This window comes from Chroicocephalus ridibundus, chromosome 18 (assembly GCF_963924245.1).
Source record: "Chroicocephalus ridibundus chromosome 18, bChrRid1.1, whole genome shotgun sequence".
Taxonomy (NCBI): domain Eukaryota; kingdom Metazoa; phylum Chordata; class Aves; order Charadriiformes; family Laridae; genus Chroicocephalus; species Chroicocephalus ridibundus.
In genome coordinates, this window is record NC_086301.1 from 4,316,405 (window position 1) to 4,327,070 (window position 10,666).

A 10,666-nucleotide genomic window follows, 5' to 3' on the forward strand; every position below is an offset into this window, starting at 1 on the left:
TGCGGAGCCTCTGCCACTCTCCCAGCGCATTTGCCAGACAGCAGCTCACCCCAGAGAAGAAAAAAAAAATAAAAAAATCTTAATGTACCTGGAAATTAAAACCGTTTCCCTGGCAGGAAGATAAAGGCAAAGCGAGCACGGACGGTGACTGCGCTATCGGCTGCGACACGGAGCTCAGGGAGGCGTTGGGGCAGACGCAGGCGGGGTGGGGGGGACAGGAACCAAACGTGGGACCAGCTCTGGGGCTCTTTGGGAGGAAAAGGAAAGTATCCGGAAGGTGATTCGCACCTGGAAGCCATGAAGAAACCGGGCTGCAGATGCAGGTGGTTCTCCAAGCTGCAGAAAAACCCTTTTGCTCGCTGGGATTTCGTTTGGTCCGGGCAGCCCTGGCAGGATCGAGTTATTCGTGGTGTTCCCCACTTCCCTTCCCCGTATCGGAATTAAATAAACGGTTCTTTCGGTCTTACCTGTTTCTTTGGAGGGCGTTTCTACAATTATTTTTTTTTAGTACGTGCGTGCCCTGGGGGCTCTGCCCGGGGTCAGACCCGACCCACAGCACTGGGGAGGAGGCGGCCAGCCCCAGCCCGGCTCGGGAAGAGCGGCGAGATTTTCGGGGGGGTGTCCGGGGAGAGACATGCCTCCCTGCCGCTCCCAGTAACCACAACATGCTGGCACCGGGACACGTTTATTTGAAAATCGAGGAAAGTTCGGGGAACGGAGAAAAGTCCGATATTTCGCAGGGAAAGGGGAAACTTAAAGGAAACTCGCCTCGTTTTGCTCTTCCCCGTCGGATTTGCAGGCAAAGCTCGGGGTGATGCTGGGGGGAAGCCGGCGGTACCGCGGGGTCCCATGGCTGCCTTCGCCCCGGGCTCCCCCCGCATCAACACCCCCTTCCCTCCGGGCTCCGGCACTACCGAAGGCAGGGGCGACTTGCGGGGCCGGGGCTGGGGCAAAGCCGCCCCGCAGAGGCAAGTCCTAGAGACGGTGGGAGCCGGCGCAGAGGTCCCCCTCCTCCAGGATGTCCACCTCGTCCTCGGGGTCCTGGAGGAGGAAGGGGCCGGGGGGGCCCTTGCGGGGCTCGGCGGCGGCCGCCTCAGGCAGCTCGGGCTCGGGGGAGCTCTGCTCCCGGCTCTCCTCACCCCCCGGGTGCTTGGGGTCGTCCTGGCTTTTCCGCAGCTGCTTTTTGTGCTTCATCCGCCGGTTCTGGAACCAGGTTTTCACCTGAGGAGAGCAGGAGGAGGGAGAAAAAACAAAAGAAGAAGAAGAAGAAGGGGAAATCAAAAGATAATAATAACAATGAAAAAAATAAAAAGCGAAGTGGAGGATGCTGCACGGGATAAGGGGTGGTGGCGGTCCCCCGCCCCGGTACCTGGGTCTCGGAGAGGCTGAGGGCCGTGGCCAGCTCCACCCGCTCGGGCGTGGAGAGGTAGCGCTGGATCTCGAACCTCTTCTCCAGGCCGGAGAGCTGCGAGTCGGAGAACACGGTGCGGGCCTTGCGGCGGCGGCAGTGCTTCCCCGGCAGCTCGGCGTGAGCGTGGTGCTGGAAGAGGGCTGGCACCGGCACTCCTGGGGGGGACACACACGGCAGAGACTCGGGCAGGGAGCCGGGGAGGGGGCTCTGCCCTCTGCGGCCCCTGGGTGGGCTCTCCCCGTGCCTCTTTTATTTTTATTATATTTTTTTTCGTTTATTTCGTTTTTGTCGGTCGTTTCATTGGTTTGGGTTTTGGGGGGTCTCGTTGCTCTGAAAACACGGGGCTTTGCAAAGCGCTTCGCTTCTGCTGAACCCGCAGGCAAAGCCCGGGCGGGAGGGACCAGACCGGCTGGCAGGGAAACCTTCACCCTCGCGGCAATTAAACCACAACGAAATAAAGGCGGAAAAAACAGGAGAGCCCTGGAAAAGGCTGGGATGAGAGCGGGCGGGAGGAGAACGGCCGCCCCGGTGCACAACTTGGGCTGCCCAGTGAGAAACTTTGGAAGAGGGTTTCCTTCCAGGGCAAGGAACGGGCCCGGGGAAGGGCTCCGGCCGGGCGGGGGGAGCTTCTCCCAGCCACGGGGAGGGGAGCGGGCACAACCCGGGCAGTGCGGCTGGAAGGGGAAAAGCGAAGCCCGGACACCGCCTGGAGGAACAACGCAGGGAAAAAGAAATGTTATCTGTCCAAAAATAAAAATAATTTTGAAAAAATAATATTAAAGGCAAAGAGAGGGAAACCCTCAAGACCTCGGTCAATCGAGCGAATGACAAGCAGCGCTTCGGTGGGCTCCGTTCGCCCGTAACGAAGCCGGCGCTCCAGGGGCGGCGGGCGGCTCCTGCCCCGGGGGGGAGGCAGCCGCGATTTCGGGGAAGGATGCAAAGGTGCCCCGCCGCCCCGCAGCGGCTCCTCTTTCGCTGCTGGAGCGTGTCGCCTCCGGGGCTGCGGACTCGTGTCCCCACCCGTGTCCCCACCTCGACGCCACCTGGCCACCAAACTCGGCAGGTTCCTCCTGCGAAGGGCTGCACTTACCCGAGGTGGTGAGGAAGTAGGGGTGGTGGTGATGCTCCGGCTTGTGCAGGGCGGGGTGCGGGTGAGGCGCCAGGAGGGTCGGGGTTGGCATCAGGGGGTACCCATAGTCCAAGAGGGGGACGCGGGAGGTCAAGGAGCCGGGGAAGTGCTCGGGGGGCACCTCCCGCAAGGGTTTGGGCTTGTGCAGCAGAATATCCTCGATGAAGAAGGAGGTGGGCCTGGGCGCGGAGACGGGGTGCACGGGCGAGGTGAAGTTGAGGTTCATTTCGGTTGTCCCCCCCTCGGGCAGCGGGGAAAGCAGCGAGCCGGGCTGAGCGCTGGCTGCCGGAGCAGAGAGGGCGGCCGGCTGCACCCCCTGGGGCCGAAATAATAAATAACGATAATAGTAATAAATAAATAACAATTTTTTAAAAAATCCGGAGCAAAATTAAATAATAATAATTCAAAAAAATATATTCCCCCAGCCAGAAATAAACTGGAAGAGCCGGGGGATGCGAGACGGGTGGGTTTTGGCTGCGCGGGGAGATGCGCGCCTTTGAGGCGCGGTGGGAAGGGGGGTCTCCAGCGAGCCAATGGCGATCGGGCGAGAGAGGGGGGGACGAGGGGGGGACGGGCCCGCCGGGCCACCCAAACCACCTCCGCGGCGCGGAGGGGTCGCGAAGCGGGCGCGGAGCCGCTCCGCCGACGCGCAGCCTCCCCTGCGCAGCGCAGCCCCCAGCCCCGGTCCGAGCGGTGGGCTTGGGACGTTTTCCCAAACACCAGTGTTTTCTCTTTTTTTTTTTTTTTTTTTTAAAGAAGCAAAAACTTGGGGGAAAAGGGGAATGAGTGGCGCTTTCCCGACCTGTCCCTCGCTCCGCTCCCAACTTGTCCCCACGCAGCCTGTGCCATTCCGCTCAGGTTATTATCCCGTTGGGGTTTTGTTCCCATCCATCCCCCGCTCAGTGTTGTGCTAACACTTCTCCTTTTCTTTTTTTTGGTCTTTCCTCTGTTTGTCTTTTTTTTTATTTTCCCCTCCCTAATCTGTAACATTCATTTCCCCGGAGTCAATTTGCTAAAATGAGGGTGATATACCACATCATAGCCGAGATAATTTCGGTTCGCATCTCAGAAAATTGCTCTAATTATTGATGTTAAACTCAGGGAAATTAAAAGAAGGCACTTCTCCTTCATCTCCTGATTTTAAGCTCTAATTTGTTGAAATCGAGTTGTCATCACAATTCCAATCACTACCGTTAATAGTAAAAGTGTTCTAATAGAGCCAGAATTCGCACAACCCATGCTATTAGATAATTAAGAAAGATGTTAGAAAGGCAAGTGCTAATCCTTGGGCACACAGACAGCATTTCCATCTGATCCAGCAGGTAGAACAAATTAATTACCAGAATCAATTAGTCCTAAAAGTACAGTTCTCAGGGAAGTGTAAGCCATGTCTTCCATATGGATGAGCTGGTAAATGGTAAACAGATGGGGGGGGGGGGGAAGAAAACAACCCTTTAAAAGAATAGAAATGGCAATCGTCGGGTTTTAATGAACCTGGAACTCGGAGCGCCCGAGTTTTTCAGCGGTGCCGTCTATTCGCCGCCGCCGCCGGGCACGATCAGGCGTGGGCGAGGGCACGGGCAGCCCACGGCGGGCACAGCAGCGGGAGGCGCCCGCTCGGGCTCCGAAGAGCAACCGGTTATAACGCGAGGTAGCTTTGCAAATACAGGTGTGGCTCCTTCATCAGTTCCAGGGGGCCAAAATTCCGGGTGGGACACCAGAGAGCTCCCTGCCTCACCGGGAAAACCCACGGGAGCATTTTTCTCTCTACATGCAGGCAGTTACGGCCACGCACACGCTTCGTTTTACACGCGTGGTGCCCGGGCGCGGGCAGGCACCGCTGCGCTCATCACGCACTTAAGCAACATGCATGTGTATATATACATTTATCTATATATATCTATCTATCCATGCCCACACAGTATGGATGCGGGTGCAGCGTTACACCGAGGCAGGAGCGCTTTGGGAGGTGCAGGGCTGGGGGAAAAGCACCTCTCCCGGTGCTGCCGGCAAAACTCCCTCTTTTTCGCCGGGGGGCGGGGGGGGGAAGAAAAAAAAAAATCTGTTGCAGCGTCCCCTCCTGAAATGCCCATTTCGGCATCAGCCCGGGATTTTGGCCGGGGGTTTAAAAATACAACAGGCTAACAACTTTCTCTGAGGAGCAAATGAGTAAGCAAATGAATTAACGGTGATGAAACGGGTCTAACGCCCGACTTGTTAATGGAGGGAGCGCAGCCACGGGCGTGTAAGCCGCTTGGCTGGCCATTTCGTCAGCTGAGATTGCTTCTCCGGGAGGGCTGGGGCTTTACTCAGCACTGGCGGATATATATATATATATTTAAAGCAGATCTGAAAGATTAAAGACGTATTACTTCAGCCAGATTGGATCAGAGCTTTAGGATTCAGGCATGAGCTTGCCTGACAGCCACTTTTCGGGGTCCGTCTTTATTTAGGGTAGTGCTGGGGAGGGGGGACTGGGGCTGCTGTCTTGGTGTTACCTTGCAGCAACAGCAGCAAAATCCGATCCCAAACTGGGCACTGCAGCCTCTCACTGGTGCTAATTCAAGGACAAGAAGCAGAGGTGATACCCCCCATCTGTGGAGAAGCCCCCTGAAAGAAAGGTAACCCCCAGGAAGGGCGGACCTCTCCACTGCAGTCCTCACACCCAGGGATTTTTTAAAATATAACATTTTCACGGCGCTTTGTGACAGGAAGAGGGTGCCAGGTGCTTCCCATTGTTGGCAGGCAGTGTTGGCAGGGTGGTCTCTTTGGCCCCTTAAATTATTTTCCCCCTTTTGGGCCTCTTCTGCAGGTCCCCACGGTGATGGGGACCCAATGGTATGGATCTCAGCCCCGGACCCCCAAACACCCCCAGTCCTCCCCGAGGACCAGCCCCCAGATCACAGACTAGCCCATTTTTCTGGCTGGCCAGACATATGCACACAAGCAGATATGCCTATGTATTTTGGCATACACACACAATTCCATTTACTGCCAAATTCATGGGTGAGTCAGGTCTCCAAAGACACCCTCTGTGGCCTCCTCTCAATGGAGCGGGGTCCCCTGCTGAGGTGATCCCATAGTATTTCCCTAGTTTTGGCAGAAGCTGCCCCAAACCTGGGCAGAAGCTGAGGTCTCGCTGGGCTGAGGGACACATCTAGGAGAGGAAACAAGAGGGGCTGTGGTGTGTGTTTTCCTTCCCATGGTGGGTGGGACCAGAATTGGCCCTCGACGCTGCGCTCTTGCATCCTCCCCTGAACGCCTTGCGGGACTGCGTAACATCTCAGCCTGCAACCCCAAACGATTCAGACCTCCAGAGGTACCCATCTGTGGGCCCAGGTAGCCACACCACTGTGGGGTTTGTTCGTTGTGTGTTCAATAAATTAAAATGATTCCTACAGGCTCAAAGAGCTTTATAAACTTTGCTGACAGCGATGCACACATATTCCCCCCGTATACACACACCTCTGTCGTGATTTAATAACATGCATAATACACAATGTGCTTTGCTTACATAAACACCAGTTGCCATTACTTGCACACTTAAGATCATTTGAAGTTGTTATGGGGAAATTTTGCCCAGGAAAACAGAAATTTATTTGACTTAAAACCTAGGGGGTCATTTAAAAGGTCAGTGCAGCTACATTGATGTTAGTAGCTTTATTTCAGTGTGTTGCATTAGGGATAAATTTGGTGCGGTTTGAAAATACATGCACTTACCTTCCCATGGCTCTTGAAGAGGTAAGGTAGCTTGGGAGCCCAGCCTTTTCATGCCTTTCAAGACAAATCCACTCAAAAAGGAAGGGTTAAACTAAAAACACAGCCTTGATACGATCAAAATGGGAGCCTGGCTGCAGGAAAGAGGTCTGAAGAGTGTCAGAAGAAAAGAGGTCTGAAGCGTCAGAGAAAAGTTTACCTCCCAACTGGAGTTGATGGCAGCAGTGGGAGAAGATCCAGCCAGGTATTCTAAGGCTCACAGCTCTGCCATCCCTTGGCTTTTGCTGCCTCGAAAATACGTCATCCCACAGCCCACGGACGCACACTCTCCTTCGTTTGTAGCTGAGATGCAGAGAAGACAGAATGAGAAATAGAGAAGTAATCAGCCTGTTGATTTTGTTCCCAGACAATAAACACTCAGGTTAAAAGCAGGGTCTGTGTTATTCTGCCAGAATCACTGAATCTACCCACAAACATCACGGTAATTTCAAGGCTACAGTTCTAGGTAAAAAGCACGGGGTGGGTGGAATTGTTCCTGATGTGAGGGGACCACATTAAGAAGTGACTGAGCCAGAAAGATACTTCGGAGGCTTGTATCACGACCAACAACTGCAAGAATTTGGGGGATAAAAAGAGATATGGCATCAATGACAGGCAAAATAAAATTTAAAGAGCAAAAGCTTAGACTGTAGCTTCCTTACACAGCTCCCAAATGCAACTATCTATGCATGGACTCAGGGCCTTCATTCCTAAATCCAGAATTTTATCTCTGTACTGAAAATTTGCCTCATTAGGTGATAATTCTGAGCATTTTCTGAAGGCAGGGTACTTATAAAAAGAGAAGGAAAGTATTAACATCGACAGGTTTGGTCTAAACATTTCCCTTAAAATAGTGACTCTTACTAACTGAGACCTAGGATCTTTTAAATTATCTGTTTTCAACTTTAGCAGGGTTTTCTGTGCTGTTCCAAAAACACAGCAAGATCCATCCTTCCTTCCTTCCTTCCTTCCTTCCTGCCTTCCTTCCTTCCTTCCTTCCTTCCTTCCTTCCTTCCTTCCTTCCTTCCTGCCTTCCTTCCTTCCTTCCTTCCTTCCTTCCTTCCTGCCTTCCTTCCTTCCTTCCTTCCATCCTTCCTTCCCTCCTTCCCTCCTTCCCTCCTTCCCTCCTTCCTTTCCTCCTTTCCTCCTTTTTTTTTTTGGAACAAATCAGAAATTGGGAGGGAGGCTTAGAAGTTTCCCTGGGACCTGCATTCAATTAGTCTTCTCTTCATTTGGTTACATATCAATTCCTCCTCGTCGTGTGGCCAACCCATGGGCATTGCATACTCCCTCGAGGCGGAGGTGATTACTTCACCCAAGACCATCTGTACTTTGGGATCTCAGCTAATCCTTTGCTCTCAAAAAATCCATTCTTGCTGCCGTAGACACTGCTTTGCTGTCGCCTTTAGCACATTAATGCTTATTCGTTTGCTTTCATTCCAGCTGTGTAACAATCATCTGCACAACTCAACATTTTGATTCACTTTTTTGTGCTAATGACTCAGAACCTCCCATGTTTCCCTAATTTCATGACATATGAACCTCGTACGTCCTTGCTTTTAACCTTTGGGGCAGGATAATCCTCCTTTTCTCTTTCTTATCCATTCAACCTTTAGTTTAGTCCCATTGTTCTCCTACTGTTCTTTGTGGTTTTCCTCTGATTATTTGTCATACTCTTTCTGTAGCTCCTGGTTCCTCATGAAAACCTCATATGCCTTTTCTTCTTAGAGGAATACTTTGAATATACCCCAAGTCTGATCTCAGGCTGGCTTAAGTCAGGAGTAACTTATACAAAACCAATGGAGCACATAAATCTAAATGACGCAAATACTTTGATTTTTTTTTTCCAATTCCACTCTCTACTTTCCAACTTTAAAGTGTCTCATTTTGAAGCCTTAAAAATAAAAAGCACACAAATGATGCACTCCAAGGTCAGAGGAAGCTTTTATGACCACCCAGTCTGACCTTCTGAATCACACGAGCCAGAGTTTCATCCAGTAACTCCTGTATCAAGCTCAGAAAAAACATCCAGCCTAGGTAGCCTGTGGAATAAGAATACCAGTTTCCTGACTCTTTAAACTGTTTGATACAACACAATGTATACGTAGGCAAGACCTGTTTATAAACAGGGTGAATGAGCAGCTTTCCCTTATCTCTAGATCTCTAGCAAGCCTCTCCATTCTTCTGTATTTATATTTTGACTAGCTCCATTGAAAATCTGTGATTATTTACAAACTCTGCACTAAGCTTTTGTAAATATGATTCAGCCTTCAGTTAAAAGGTCGATCTCTGCTAGTGAGTAGATTTTATAAATCGCTTGGGACAAGCCTCAGCATACTGGCTTAGTTTTGCCTCCGAGTTTAAATACATAAATTGTTGTATCATTTTACGCTGAGATAAAAAAACATAAACAAATGTCATATATTACATACACCTCTCCCACCGTGTGTGTCACAGGCACAGTGACGGTCACAAACTGATGCTGTCTTAGCCGATCATTTTGCTAAAAGATAAGGAATCATTCTTCATTGAAAGATAATTAAATCTTTTTCTTTCATGTTTGCTCCAAAAAGATTGCAAAACTAGTTGGACCTAGTTTACAAAGGATCAAAGGAAGAGATTGGTTCCATTACTTGCATTAGTCAGAGTTGTCTGTGCTGTGGCCTTCAGAATAAAGGAAGAAATGTACTTTAGAAAGATCTGAGTAACACACTTTACTCGAAACATTTTTGTATTATATTGCTTCTTGACTGTTTCAGCTTACTCTGTATCTGTGCACTTTATTTTAAGCACTCCAGAAGTGGATGACAGGTCTGGGGGAAAAAGAGAGAATCTAGTCAGCATCTCGCAAATGCATCTTCAAATAATGCTTTAAAACTGGAAATTACATTTTGAAATGGTATTTTGTACATTTCCAAGGACGAGGTATTCAAATGGCGATGTGATGTAATATAATATTGTCTAATGTTAAAAACACTTTCTTGCCTTTGCCAATGTTATTTTTAAATGGAAATATTAAAATGCTCTAGGTCATCTGAAACAAGTAATGATGCAGGCAGATGCCTCATAATAAATTACTAAGACAATATTTGCATTATTTTCACACACTTCAAAAAATAAACTCAGTTTATGGAGTTCAGCAATATTTGATTCAGTCCAGCTATTCCTTGCTCTTTCTGGTATTTTATTTTATTATGATTTCCTGCTTAAAAAAAAAAAAAATAAAGCTTGTACATCCCTCCCTAACTTTCCTTTTTCCCCTTGCCATGGTAAGGTTTTAACAGAGCAGCCAATTTCATTCCAAGTAGTGGGACAATTAGCAGTCTCAAACATACACTTTCCCCAAATGTTTCCTAAGTGAGTGGCTGACCAGAAGGCAGCACCTTCCAGCCATCCCTCGCTGCCAAAATGCCCAGCACAGCCAACAGGTTCCCTCTTCAGTTACTGGAGAAAGCGGGGCTCCTCCAGGGATGGGGGCGGTACGGCCAGGGGCTACTGAGGCACTAGGGCAGCACTGTAGCATCATCTTTAATTTTTCATGAAAGTGTACGTGTGCTCCTAGCGGGGAATGGTAACTTCCTGACAAATGTCACTGGACTGTGGGACCAGTTTTGCATCTTGTATGTGTGCTAAAGAGTTCTGTATATGGGCCAAACACACTCTAGATAACAAAAACATTTACACATTACAAGTTTTTCAAGACTTCCCCGTTTTGAAGAAAAATCATTAAATACAGAGTTTGGTATTTGTTTTAGAAGAGGAGAAGTGTGATGGAAAACTGCACGGACTTAGAAACGCACTATGGTTTCTCACTTATGGGATGCATAAATTTGATTTTTTTTTGGTCTTGATTCAGCTTCTACTCAGCTAGTGTTTTTAATAATGAGTTATGGGGTTTCCTACTTCATAAATATGTTACCTTCCCTTCAAAGCTCATGCTAGAAACAATCAATGCAATGCAATCACCAGGTTCACCAATGCAGAGAAAGTGTTTGTTCTCTGCCAAAATCTGCTTTTGTTTCCTTTTGACTTCGGGGGGATCAAGACTTGGCATTCAACAGCCCACAGCCGTCTTTGCAAATTAGTTTGCCATTTGTTATTACACATGGAAAATTAAACCTAGACGTCCAACAGGTCAAGGGCCATAAGCTTGAATGGAGGAAAACAGCAGCACAATCATGGGAAACAACGTATCATACAAAACATCCTCAAAGCTAAGGGGGTATTTTAGAATATTATAAGCTTGTGCATCTTTCTAACAGAGTCTCAAATACGAGATGTGTGTGTGCACACTTGTGCGTCTGCTTCTCTGTGCATTTCTGTCCAACTGAGATCAGTACTTGAGTCTCAAAATAAGTACAAAAAGGAGA

The 10,666-nt window shown here is 49.4% G+C and overlaps 1 protein-coding gene across 1 annotated transcript; it reads right to left on the bottom strand.

Annotated features, from left to right (window-relative positions):
• Positions 1–975: 975 nt before the first annotated feature.
• Positions 976–2,766, bottom strand: BSX (brain specific homeobox). Its single transcript, XM_063355499.1, has 3 exons — positions 2,502–2,766; positions 1,370–1,566; positions 976–1,221 (listed from the first exon to the last, which is right to left on the bottom strand). Exons 1-3 carry the CDS (start codon positions 2,764–2,766, stop codon positions 976–978), a joined length of 708 nt encoding a protein of 235 aa, XP_063211569.1.
• Between the last annotated feature and the right edge of the window lie 7,900 nt (positions 2,767–10,666).